General features: G+C 36.3%; 2 protein-coding genes across 2 annotated transcripts; one reads left to right on the forward strand and one right to left on the reverse strand.

Moving 5' to 3' along the window:
• The first annotated feature begins 1070 nt into the window (after positions 1-1070).
• On the forward strand, positions 1071-6629 carry LOC120252134 (E3 ubiquitin-protein ligase UPL5). The gene is made up of 3 exons (XM_039260632.1): positions 1071-2921; positions 4399-4988; positions 5971-6629. The coding sequence occupies exons 1-3, from the start codon at positions 1250-1252 to the stop codon at positions 6232-6234; spliced, it is 2526 nt and encodes an 841-aa protein (XP_039116566.1). The 5' UTR covers positions 1071-1249; the 3' UTR covers positions 6235-6629.
• Positions 6630-7027: 398 nt separating this feature from the next.
• Positions 7028-10888, reverse strand: LOC120254458 (glycerophosphodiester phosphodiesterase GDPDL3-like). Its single transcript, XM_039262558.1, has 9 exons — positions 10574-10888; positions 9540-9833; positions 9334-9446; positions 8742-9243; positions 8624-8662; positions 8234-8518; positions 8020-8159; positions 7447-7936; positions 7028-7374 (listed from the first exon to the last, which is right to left on the reverse strand). Exons 2-9 carry the CDS (start codon positions 9664-9666, stop codon positions 7067-7069), a joined length of 2004 nt encoding a protein of 667 aa, XP_039118492.1. The 5' UTR covers positions 9667-9833; positions 10574-10888; the 3' UTR covers positions 7028-7066.
• Positions 10889-12968: the final 2080 nt, after the last annotated feature.

Below are 12968 nucleotides of genomic sequence, written 5' to 3' on the forward strand. Positions count from 1 at the left end.
TTTCTTCATTTGTTTGTTTATTTTATTTTATTTTTTTTCTTTTCTTTTCTTTTGAATTTTTAAAGAAATATTCAAAAATTTTGATTTTTAAAATAAGAAATCCCTGATTTTTTGTGAAGAAAAGGTTTTAGGTTGTTTTGTAGAAGTGTATGCTGTTATTGGGCTTAAAAAATAAGAATTATCTGGGTTTAAATAAATAGAAATAAAGGACCAATCTGTAAAAATCTAATATTTTATTGAATTTTATTAAGTCTTGTTTATACTCTTTGAACATGAATTAAGTCTTATGAAACTAATAATTTACTTTGTTATTTTAATAATACTTCTCAAACTCTAGTATTTTATTTAAAACTTTTAACTAATTAATTAATTAGTTTTTTCTAATTATATACAAAAATTTCTTTTATATATAAAATAAATTAGTTTCCATATTTAACTTCATCACCAAATTTCCTCTTGGAAAAAAAATCTTCTATTTATTGTTTATTTCCATATCTTAATTAATAAAAGAAGTGCATTTATTAGCCAAATCTGGAAAGTACAGGGTCTTATTAGGAAAAAAAAAGAAAATTTACACATCAGCCCTTTAATTCCATCCAATTTGCCGCACTTCCTATTTTTTTAATAAAAATAAATTAACTTTATATATATCTTCTGAAAAAAATTGAATTTTTACCAAATATACTTTTGATAAAATGATTAATTTTCTGAATACCTTTTTATTTTTTTTTAAAAAAATAAGATTCATTCTTATATATTTATAAGCCTACAAAAAAACCAATCATTTTTTTTCTAAAATTTTCAAAATACAAAAAAAAATAAAAATACCAGAAAAAAATATATATATATAATTCCTTTCAAACTTCACTGAAATGCAATTATTATTATTATTTTTAATTCAAGGGTCTTATTATATATATATATATATATATATTCGCCTCGGAAGACCAAATCAACGGAATATATAATTATTTTTAATTCAGGGTCTTAAATGAAAAAAAAACAAATACAAATATATAAATAATTATTATTTATATATATATATATATACAAAGACCAAAACCTCCGAATTCGCTGGCACTCATTTCACTCCCCGAGGACTCCTCTTCGCCCTTCTCTCCTTCGCCGCCGCTCTCCGTCGCCGCCGGCAAGCACCGGCGAGCCCTCATCGAGCCGCCGATCGCTTCATCGGCCCCTTGTACGCCTCCGATCCATCCATCAGCCGCCCGATCTGCGGCTCCGCCGTGCCATGTCCGTTTCCCAGCCGGCGCCCTTCGCCGCTCGCCGCCGCTCGAAGCGCAAGCTCCAGGACTATGAACCTCAGGAATCCATGAACCCTCGCTGCGTTTCTCGCTCCGATCTCTCCTTGCTTCGCCCCTTCTCCGCGTCGTCGTCCTCTCCGGTTCTCCAATTCTTCGTTCGGGTTGGATCTAAAACCCTAGTTCTTCACGCTCAGGCTGATACATCGATCCATTCGGTGATCGATCAGATCGGCGTCCTGACCCAGATCCCTGTCCCTGTCCTCGATGTGCGCCTCATCCACTCCGGCCGCCAGCTCGAGCTCGACCGCACGCTCTCGAGCTACAACATCGGGGATGATGCCTGCCTCCATCTCGTCGCTCGGCTTCGGAGCACGGTTCATCCTAGAGCTTGGCAACTTGTCAACGATCTCATCTCCGCCATCTCTCGCCTCAACTCGATCATCCCCCTCTCTCCCATCGCTCGCCACCATTACCGATCCCTTGTGAGCAGTCTTGTCAAGGAGTTCTTGAGGTGCACCCCTCCCGACCCTGATACTTGCTGGGGTCATCTCCAGGTATTCGCCTTCTCTGGCGCCCCTGAGGCTCTTGTGAAACTATTGATTTCCGCTGATGATTTCAATCGGAGTGTAGCCGATGAGACCATCCGGCTTTTTCTCTCGAGTGAACCAGATCATCTGATGAAACATCTGCATCCTCACTGCGCTAGAATTGTTTTAGAGTTTTGCAAGCTGCTTGCTTGGGCTGTTGGTAATATGAACCCTCTTTACCTTGCTTGTAGAGGTGCTTTAGGGTCGTTGCTTAAGGCGTTGGAATCCAAGTACTTTGTCCGCATTGATTCTTCGAAAATGGTAGAGGAGTTGCTTCCTTTTCTCAAGGAAACTTCAGGGCAGGTGATTGAGGAACTGACCAATATGACCACTGGGGCTGAACAAGTGGATGTTTCAGAGTTCTCGGATTTTATGCTGGTGATGCGCAGGGCAGTGCGTGACCTTATTGGTGGGAAGCGGTGTGTGTCAAAGGAAATGCTCAATGTTGAACTCCCAGACTATGAGAAGTGGTTGGGTACTCTGCATTCGATATTCATTGACCTTTTGGAGAAGGTGGATCACTGTTTGGGGAAGGTGGGAGATTTATTGTCACAGAGAGGGCCACTGCATGTTGACTCTAAGTGGGGGAGATTCGCCAATTTGCTCTGTATCTTGACAAAGTTGCATGCATTTTCTAAAATTTATGAAGGTGGTGATGAGTTGCTGCATGCACTTCTTATTGCCCGACGGGCTCCTGTTAATGAGCTTATCAAACATGCCAAGAAGAATCAAAAGCTCCGGTGGTTGCTTAGGCATAAGGATGTGACTGACTTTGAGTCAAGGCGGAATTTGGTCTTGATGCTTTTTCCAGGGGGGAAGGATGACTATGATGATCTGCATGAAATGCTCATAGATAGGTCCCACTTGTTGGCTGAATCTTTTGAGTATATTGGGCAAGCTGAAGCCACTGCATTGCACGGTGGGCTGTTCATGGAGTTCAAGAATGAGGAAGCCACTGGTCCTGGTGTTTTGAGGGAGTGGTTCTGTTTGTTGTGCCACGCCATCTTCAATCCTCAAAATGTTCTTTTTTTGCCTTGCCCGAACGATAGGAGGAGGTTCTTCCCGAATCCTAGTAAGTCTATGCCTATTTTAAGTTTATAACTCTTTAAATATTTTAATATTTCATACTTCCTGCACAGTTTTTCCCTGCTTTATTTCCTTATAATATGTTTGTGGATCTTTTTCAAGAGTCAATTACCTAATCAATCTCAAACACATTTAATTAGTTCAAACACATTTAATTAGTTCAACAGAACATTGAATTAAAAGTGGGAAGCTAGACTACTGTGTGGTTTGTAGGATAGTTTTAAATTCAAAACAAAATTTTCTATGATTTTTTTTGTTGCAGTGCAGCTGTGAATATAAGAGTTGATTAGTTAGGATAATCAGGGTAGTCTCTAGACATGATTCTTGGTTATTTCTTTTTGTGAAGGAGAACTTGCTTTCTACTTTTAAATTTAGAAAAATCTTATGGCTGTAAAGTTAGTAGTAATGTAAATCAGGGATCTAATTGTGTAAATGCATTTTGTTATTTTTGTATGACTTAATATTTTGCTTACATCTAGAACTTCTCAAATCATTTGTGTGTCAGGACAATTTTACTCTATGCAGCTACCTAGCCCTCACATTTTGTATTCTGCCTTGCTATCTCTTTACCTTCCACTTTTTATAATCATTTATTATGTAAAATGAGAGTATGACCAATGCTACTAAGATGATAATAAACTTGAGGATTTTGCTTTCCATAACATTCATTATGTAATAGTGTTAGTGTGATCAATGTAACTAAGGTTAAAAAAAAAACTTTAGAATAATACTGATTGTGAGAGATATACTTAAAGCTATACATAAGAGTCATGATCTCAACAGTAGGATGAGGTAGAGGATTTGTAGAGAATTTAAACTGATAGAAGTTATGATACACTGTGTCATTGGTATACTAACTCTTTCTCTGCTTGCTTTGGTTCTTGAGCTTGCCTTCACTAGAACTATTTTAATTAATTTGTCTGTGATTTAAGGATAAATTGTTGGTCCTCATCACTGAAGTATACCATTGAACAGCTTTTGAAGATTACCAATAATGGCAGTCGGTTCAGTATGTCAAGGATACATATGTATCCATGATTCAGAGTTATCTAATGATATATTTCCTATCTAATCAGATAATATGTGAGATATCTGGTAGCTAAAAGCCAATATATATATATATATATATACATATCTCCTGTTACGTTCTAGTACATGATACTTGATTTAATATTGTATTCATATCCATTCCTCCAGATCTAGGAGGAAATCTGCATAATCTTTATATATATATATATATATATATGTAAAACCACAAAAGAATATACAGGTGGTTACTGAAATCATGATTTCACTGTACTGGGGTTGTGATCTGCCTATTTCAGAACAATTGTAGGGCAAAATGAACAGAACATCCCATCATGCAGCTAGTGTGATATATTTGGCTAGCAGTTTTTTTCCCTTCGGCTGCTTGATTAGTTGATTTTATTTTTATTTGTTTATTTATCTCTCATGTCTTGCAGCATCTGTGGTTGATCCATTACACCTCAAATATTTTGGTTTCTGTGGACGGGTTATTGCATTGGCTTTGATGCACAAAGTGCAAGTAGGCATTCTACTTGATCGTGTGTTTTTCCTGCAACTTGCCGGGAAAGATGTTACTTTGGATGATGTTCGGGATGCTGATCCATACTTATACATGAGCTGCAAAAGAATCCTGGAAATGGACGCTGAACTACTGGATTCTGATATTTTAGGGCTAACATTTGTCCGAGAATTTGAAGAACTGGGGATTCGTAAGTCTGTTGAGTTGTTGCCTGGGGGGAAGGATATTGCAGTGAATAGTCGCAATAGATATGAGTATGTTAAGCGTCTGGTTCAGCATCGCTTTGTCACATCAATATCTGAACCAGTTGCTTATTTTACTCAAGGTTTTGGGGATATTCTTAGTAAACAAAGCTACCAAAAGTTGTTGTTTGAAAGCCTAGACCTCGAAGATTTTGATCGGTTGCTAGGTGGAACTGATGATGTTATTAACGTGAAAGACTGGAAAGCACATACTGAGTACAATGGTTACAAGGCTAGAGATCGTCAAATCATTTGGTTTTGGAAGGTAAGTGTGTATGACATATTTTATTTTTTAATGCTTCTTCCTCTAGTTCAGACTCTTTCTAAATGCTTGAATGGATTTCTTTAATGAGGCTTTTTCATAAACTTATTTGGTGCTGTTGGTATGTGTTACAAATTCTGGTCACTGTTCTAATGTATGATTTAACCTTTTTTCTTTTCCTTGAAGTTAATGGTGGCATTCTTACTGTAACTTTTCACCTACTCTTAACTGGTGGTACTGCTTCAATAATCATGTAGCAACTTTGTTGAACTGGGAGTGATAATTTTAAGTTAGAGGGTTGTTGAACCTTTTTTGTTCACCTTGTATTGCCAAAAGCTTCACATTTATTCTCTTCTTGTCGTCAGTTTGTGTAGTTCTTCAGATTTTTTACTCATGCTTGAATGGGTTGGAGCAGGTAAGTTAGGCAAGGTTCCATTAAAATTCCCCTTCAATTTGTTCTGATTGGTAGGTCTGGCTTGGTATTGATAAAGTTGCTATTATTTGACTACATTGATGAAAACCTTAACCTCATTTATTACATAGATATCTATGGGACCAATATAGGTTGGCTTGCATCCACTTGCCAACTTCTAGATCAAGAAATATAATGTAGAGGCCATTTTCTTTTGGTATTCTTTTGACAGTTGTTTATCCAATGAACTCCATTTCTTCCCTATCAATTATAACTATTCCATAGACATTTAGGGCATAAACCTTATTTTACCAAATTCAAGATTGTAAGTTTGCATTTAGTTCTTAACCCTTAAACGATCATCGTCATCAGCTCCGGTTGATTAAAAAGGTGTTGCTGTGGTACAAGGTCGCTGTAACTCCAATGGCAGTGCTTGTTTGAGTTACCTCTTTTACTTGCAGTTGCAATAGCAATAGCAGTAACAACAAACAATTTACTCTTTTTGAATTGATGAATTGTGAACTAGAATTCATGATTGCTAAAGATACACATACACATTTCCTCATCTTGCAGATTGTTGAGGGCTTGCCCATCGATCAGCAAAGGGTGCTTCTTTTCTTCTGGACGTCTGTGAAATACCTGCCAGCAGATGGTTTCCGTGGTCTCTCCTCCAAACTGTACATATATAGAACTGTGGATTCTCAAGATCGCCTACCAACATCACACACCTGCTTCTACCGTCTCTGTCTGCCGCCGTACCCTTCCTTGTCCATCATGCGTGACCGGCTTCACGTGATCACCCAAGAGCATGTCAGCTGCAGCTTCGGCTTCTTGTAGCACAGTGACAACAAGGTGAACATGTAAATACCTGTATAGTTTAAGCCTCTGACAAATCAAATGCCTATTTATGCTAGAAATGTCTTATGCCGAGAGGTCTTTTCTGCCATTCTAACCGGAAGTTCCTTTTTAGTATGATTTTCTGCTGTTTTGTTGCATAGAAAAGGGTTAGATCCTCTTCAGGAAATCTGTCAATGTTGTTGAAAACTGAAGGGCAAAGGTTTTCTTCTTCTTGTTATTTTTGTTCTTCTCTTCTTCTTCATGAAATCTGCAGATAGTTCTTCTTTCCTCAATGCTGGAAAGTTGAAAGTGAAAACAAAATCAGGTCTTACTGACCCCATTGTGTAAATATTCGTCCTTTCAATTAGAATTCCAGATAAAAGAATTTTTATTTCTCCGTCGTTTTTGTCCCCATATGCATTATATTTTGCAATGTATGAATTGTATAAATACATGTCGAAGTTTGTAAATTGCACCGGCTCTTTCCGTAATGTTGATAACAGGTACATTTAGGGCTGTAAACCGGCCGAGTTTGATTGGACAGAGTCTGGTTCAAGTTTGGTTTGGTTCTAGTTTCAAAAGCTCAAGTTTAGCTCAAAAATATAAAATTGAGCTTTAGTATAACTTGTTATTTTTTTCATACTAAATAGTGTATATATATATTATTTATGGACAACTTGGAAACAAACAGATAAATAAATAAATAATCCTCCAAGCAGTTCAAACGTGTATACATGTATAAGAAAAGCAATACACAAAAAGTTCAGATGTTTGTAAAAATAAATTTATAATACAAAATGAAGAACGAAAAAAATTACAAGTGATTGTTGTCTCAGATGAGAATCACTGAACCAAAGATCACAAAAATTGATACCAACAAGAATGAAACATTACATTTGTTTCCACCAGATGGCGGTGGTGGCGGTGTTGATGTCGGTGGTGTTACAGAGGCCGGTGGTTTGACCGCTGCTGAAGGCAATGGCGGCTCCACCACATCTGCGGCATCTAACACCGGCATCGGAGCCAATGCCGGTGGCTGCGCTCGAGGATCCTTGATCAGTCCTATCAGTCCTTGTGGACCAACTTGTACCGGTAGCATGTAAGTAGGTGTATTGTTTCCCATATTTTGACATGCATTTCCTGCAAATCATGCATTGATATCATCAGTTCATGTATTTCAGAAATAACGAATTCGCAGAGACAAATGCGTACTTCTGTATAAGTTTGTTGTCGCCGGGAAATCGGTAATGATGCCATCAACATTGGCTCCGTTAACGTTAACAAAATTAGTGATCTCGCTGTACGGGTCCGAGAAGAAATCCCATGCTTGTGATACAAACTCATTTTGCAGAAAATATACATTCACCGCAAGCCCAGCAGATTTTAATCTTTTGACAACTCCTGTTTGGGTGGTGATAAATCCTGCCGTCTTCGGGAATATAGATTGCTTGTTGATCGAGACGGAATCAGCAAACTTTTTTATGTCTGTGATCGACGCGTTGTCGGCGTCACGGATTGATTCATCGACCATGTACTCGAGCTTGTACTTTGTTTGCTGCTTGAGTTTGACGAGGACTGCGCTGTTGCTTGATCGGATAATGACTTGTTGAGTTGTTTGATTGCTGTAACCGGAGTCGTTCAATGCACTGATTACTGCATCAGTCACACTGGCCCCCAATTTCTCTGCAACAAATGCGGCATTCTGCAGCAGCAAAACAAAGTTACAAGAATTATCTAACAGTTCGATAAAACAATAGGTTGGCTTTGGTTAAGCTCATTGCTCACCTCAATTTCGATCAAGACTCCAGACAATTTTTTGTCTTTGGTGAACGACAAGAAACTCGACAATGTCATGAAATTTCCTGCATTTGCGCTTCTTGGGTTTCGATATAATAAATAAGTTACCTCCGGGTTTTCTATCATGGCTGCAATAAAAAAAGACATGATATCAATAAACCCAAGCATTACACAATCAAGCATAGAATGCACAAAGACTTACGTTTTAGAGTTTGAATTTCTTCCCATGTGAGGTTGAATGTGAAAATTCCAGGATTCGTCTGAATTTCTGGTATCGTAGTAAGGCGGGTATTGAAAGACGATTTTGTAACTGTTGTATCGTCCATGAGGTTTATTGAACCCATACATACAAGAACTCCATCTTGTGTAATTTGGACAGGACAGTCGATAAAATCAGATCCATCGCTGACTGCTTGTTGATAAGCAAGATCAGTACATTCCGGGTAGATGCCACTCGATCCGTGGTGTGAGATAATCACAGGCTTTGCTGAAACAATGATAATTCATACAACAAAGAGAATCACTAAACTGACAATCTAAATCATCAAGCAAAGAGTAAACCGAAAAAGAGACGATGAAATTCATTGCATACCAAGACCAGAACTATTTTTGTTTAGATGTGAATAGCAATCTGCAAAAGAAGAGTAACATTCATCAACTTCAAGATATGAGGGAATAATATTCAGACAATTCGGTAATAAACCACTTACTTATGGCCTCAGCTGGAGTAATTGGAAAATCGGTTAGCACACCATCAACCGAAAAGTCACCATTGTCGACAAAGTTAAGATATTCAACTAATGGATCGTAGCTGTAATTGTAAGCAATGGTCCCGTCATTTGCAAATTCAGAAGCATACACTTCCAACTTGGCTTTATGAGCATCGGCAACAACAGAGGTGTGAGGTTGCAGATATTGATCAGGTGTCAAAGGCCAAATGTAGTTCTTGGGAACTAGAATTCCCGACGCAAATGTCTTAATAAAAGTAAGGTTTTTCAGTAGAGAACCATAAGTTTGGTTCGTAGTCGGTTCCTGAATATTCTGCCCAAGAAATCGAAACACAAGCTTTGTCTTGCTTCCATTAAATCTGTTAGCTATGCTACTCAGGAAACGAACTTCGGGAGAAGATATGTAGTCGACGATTATGCTTTTCGATACTGAAAGCACATAACTTCTCATGCTCAAGTTATGCTGAGTGTAGAATAAATCATGCTGCAAAACAGGAGAGCGATCGAAGAATTGTCACACTAAGATAGAGTCTTTGCAATATGCATGAATTGGTTGGGTTTTTCATTTATGTACCTGTACATTCAACCAGTAGCCGGGTGGCTGAAATTGTGTTACCACATCTTCAACTCCAAGGATCGGAAAAACAGAGTCAAATTTATCGGTTCGAGAAAAAATACCCTGCACTACTGCTTGCATTAAAAATATAGTCAGAAAAAACAGTACGAAAACCAATCGACAATAATTGCTTGTGAATTTGTTAGAGAACAGAGCACATTTACATGAAACATTCACAAGTTGAGCAGCGTTGTAATCCACCGGAAACCACCCTGTTGTTTGCACACCATTGACGGAGTACACTTTGTGCCCCTGAGGATACAACCGAGAAATGTCGGTGCAATTCTGCATTGCGAGATTCGGTAGACAAATACCGATGCCATCCTTTGTTAATTGCACATCGCACCATAAGATCGTATCAGGTGAACCAACTACCAGAGCAAAATTGTATGCAAGTGTACTAGAATCGGGCAATAGCCCGGAGAATCCACCCCTAGCTATAATAGCTGGAGCAGAACCTGCCATGAAACATGAACATTTCTATTGTAAACCGAATTGAAATGACATTTAATTCCAATTATATTACAAAATCAACAGAAAGCATCATGCAAAAGTTTTATTACAATGCAAAATCTTCATACAAAAGTTCATTGAGTTCTTAAGAAAGTAAATTTCTTAAAACATTAATAGAACACACATCATTTTTCAATCAATCCAGATGAAGATGAAAACAACTAAAAAAACATCTGATTTCTCAAGAGATATCCACCAGATTAGTCTCAAATTCCAAATTGGAAAGATGAGCAAAATGATCAAAATACAAATTTTATAAATTTCTTCAATTCATCTTCATTCATTCATTATTGTTTTCCTCAATCCACACAACCTTGAAGAAATTTATACAAAAAGCATCAACTTCTTTCTTTGAGGAATCTATTGTTTCCTGTTCCAACTTTCCAAAACCCACAACAAGCTCAGTCAAAAGAAAAAAAAAAAAGGAATCTTTTACAATCCAACATCAGAATACTGATTAAAAAAAAAAACACAAAATCATTCTTTCAGAAACCCTAAATATAAATAACAATCCAAGAAATTCCACACCAAAAGACAAATCTTTGAAGTAAAAATCCAATCTTTCCCCACCCTACCTTCCTATCACAAAGAAAAACATTCAAAACTCATCCAATCCAAAATCCAACCCCAAAAAAAAAGCAAACTTTCATCAAAGAGAAAGAGAGAGAGAGGAAGAGAGGAATACCACTCAAGGTAAGCCAAGGTGATGCCTTTCCCTTTCTGAGCAGAGACCAGAGTCTGAAACAAGAGAAATGCAGCAAAAAAACACAAGTTCTTAGCACAACTCCTTCCCTTCATTGCCACCATCACCACCCCAATCAACACACTTCCTATCCACACAAAGCACAACCCAAAGCTCTTCTTCTACTCAACTAGACACACACAAAGAAGAAGAAGAAGAAGAAGAAGAAGAAGAAGAAGAAGAAGAGATAAGTGCTTCCAGGTTGGAGATGAACAGGGAAAAGGAAGCTGTGCTTTTTGAGTATTTATACAATGGTTGAAGATTGCAGTGTTTCTTTCTGGTCAAAGAGTTTTTATTTTTAATTTTTAATTTTTAATTTTTATTATTTAATTAATTTATTTTATTTGATTGGTATGTTATTGATTGTTGTTTGAGCATGTCTGGATCTCATTGTTGTCCTGTTGTTCATGGCAACCATACATTTCTTCTTCTCTAGAACCCTTTTTATAATTTATTATTATTATTATTATATATATGTATTTCTTTATTTTTATTTTTTTGTAATTGGGGAAAAAAATTGTTACATTTAAAAAAACAAAATTATAAAATGAGATAAAGGAATAATAAAGTGTAGTGCATTATTCAATTGGGCATATGAATGTGCAATAAATTGGCACATTAATTATTCATATTGATGATTTTATTTAATGCATTTAAAAGGTGGAGCTCCAAAGTATCATCAATTATACTCAAATTAAAAAAAACACACACACAAAAAAGCTTGGATCTTTATTATTAGTGGATTAATTGGTGATTAAAGAGCTAATGAATGGTTTGTAGAAAATGAAATAATAATTAAAAGAGTTGACCAATTAGAGATGGACCACCATGACTAAAAAGTGGTAGACAGCTATTTGCTGATGTGGCATGATATGATTGGGTAGGAGGATAAAGTAGTGGGGGGGTATATTTTGCACTTTGTTTAGTGGAAAAAAAATTTTATCATTGAGATTTTTGTGACCACACTAAACTTTCAAATAAAGGGCAATTAATAATGTGGGTCATGTGACCACTTCTTTTGGTTACCATTTTTGTTTTTTTTTTTCTTTAAAATACTAATTATGTATTTTTATAAAATTATAAAATATTCACTTACAAGAATTGATTCAAATGATAAAATTTTAGGTAGTATAAACAGAGCTGGTTTTAGGTATAAACTACTAAAATTAGACCAGTGCCTAATACTCTTTAGGTCACTATTATTTTTATTTTTATTATGTAATTTATTATTTAATATAAATAATTAAAAAAATTGTTATAATTCTGTTTAATTAAAGCTTCAATTTTGTTAAAGCCGGCTTGCACTAAGTTTGTGATTTGGAGTTCTTTGATTTTTTTTTTTTTTGTATATTCCAAAAACACATGTTGGAAGATGTTTTCCCCTTTACATAGTTGCCAATGTCAATATTTTTTTCAAGCTAGTTTAGAATCCATTACCATAGTTATCAGACCCGGCCCGGGCATTGACCCGGTCAAGACTCTGGGTCACGGGTCAATTGGTTCAACCGTCGGGTCATTTGGGTCAATGCTGGGTTGATAAAAATATTTTAAAATATTATTTTTAAAATTATAAATTAGTTTTTAATTATATAATAATATATCATAATAATATCCATGAATTATTAGTTATCAAATAAATAATTTGATGGAAAAAATACAAAATAATTGCTAATCTTTGATTTGGAAGTAGTAGAAAAGAGGAAAAAAGCTCAAACTTCACATAATATCAATACATAACAATACTAATTCACAATAAAAGTTTTAAATTTATCATCAAACTATCAAACCAAACTCAATCCAATATATAACCAAAAGTTCAAAATTGAAATTACAAATCAAACTGAGTTAATTGGTCCGATGCACGGGTCAACCTGGTTTCGACCACGGGTCAATCGGTCCCGACCATTGGGTCAACCGGCCTAACCACCGTCAAAAGCGGGATTAATCGCGGTCGAACGAGCAGTCAGATAAATCAGGTCTAATTAAAAACCCGGACCGGTTGAAGCACCGGGTCACTCGGGTCAACCGATCCGACCCGGGCCGGTCCGGGTTTGATAACTATGTCCATTACTTTTGGAAAATCATTAATTACACTGTTTTTTATGCTCACATATCAGCCACACATTTTTCATAAAATTCTCCCAAAAAAAAAAAGATATTAATTTTTCAAGCATAAATGCAATTAATGGCTCAAATATAATAGATGATGTGTTATAGCTAAAAACAAAAATAATGAGTCTCAAACATCAACATAATTTAATGGTAAAGCACCTTAGTAATAAATTTGCAGGCATAAGTTCAAAATCTTGTGCCCACATCTGCTTAATTTACTATTTAT

The sequence above is a fragment of the Dioscorea cayenensis genome, chromosome 3 (assembly GCF_009730915.1).
Source record: "Dioscorea cayenensis subsp. rotundata cultivar TDr96_F1 chromosome 3, TDr96_F1_v2_PseudoChromosome.rev07_lg8_w22 25.fasta, whole genome shotgun sequence".
Classification (NCBI taxonomy): Eukaryota; Viridiplantae; Streptophyta; class Magnoliopsida; order Dioscoreales; family Dioscoreaceae; genus Dioscorea; species Dioscorea cayenensis.

Bases quoted from the DNA above. Each gene is read 5' to 3' on its own strand.
- LOC120252134 (XM_039260632.1), top strand. From the start codon at position 1,250: ATGTCCGTTTCCCAGCCGGCGCCCTTCGCCGCTCGCCGCCGCTCGAAG. The intron at 2,922-4,398 runs GTAAGTCTATGC...CATGTCTTGCAG, and splicing joins GAGGTTCTTCCCGAATCCTA to CATCTGTGGTTGATCCATTA. The intron at 4,989-5,970 runs GTAAGTGTGTAT...CTCATCTTGCAG, and splicing joins AAATCATTTGGTTTTGGAAG to ATTGTTGAGGGCTTGCCCAT.
- LOC120254458 (XM_039262558.1), bottom strand. From the start codon at position 9,666: ATGCAGAATTGCACCGACATTTCTCGGTTGTATCCTCAGGGGCACAAA. The intron at 8,160-8,233 runs GTAAGTCTTTGT...TTTTTATTGCAG, and splicing joins AGAAATTCAAACTCTAAAAC to CCATGATAGAAAACCCGGAG. The intron at 7,937-8,019 runs GTGAGCAATGAG...TTGCTGCTGCAG, and splicing joins GAGTCTTGATCGAAATTGAG to AATGCCGCATTTGTTGCAGA.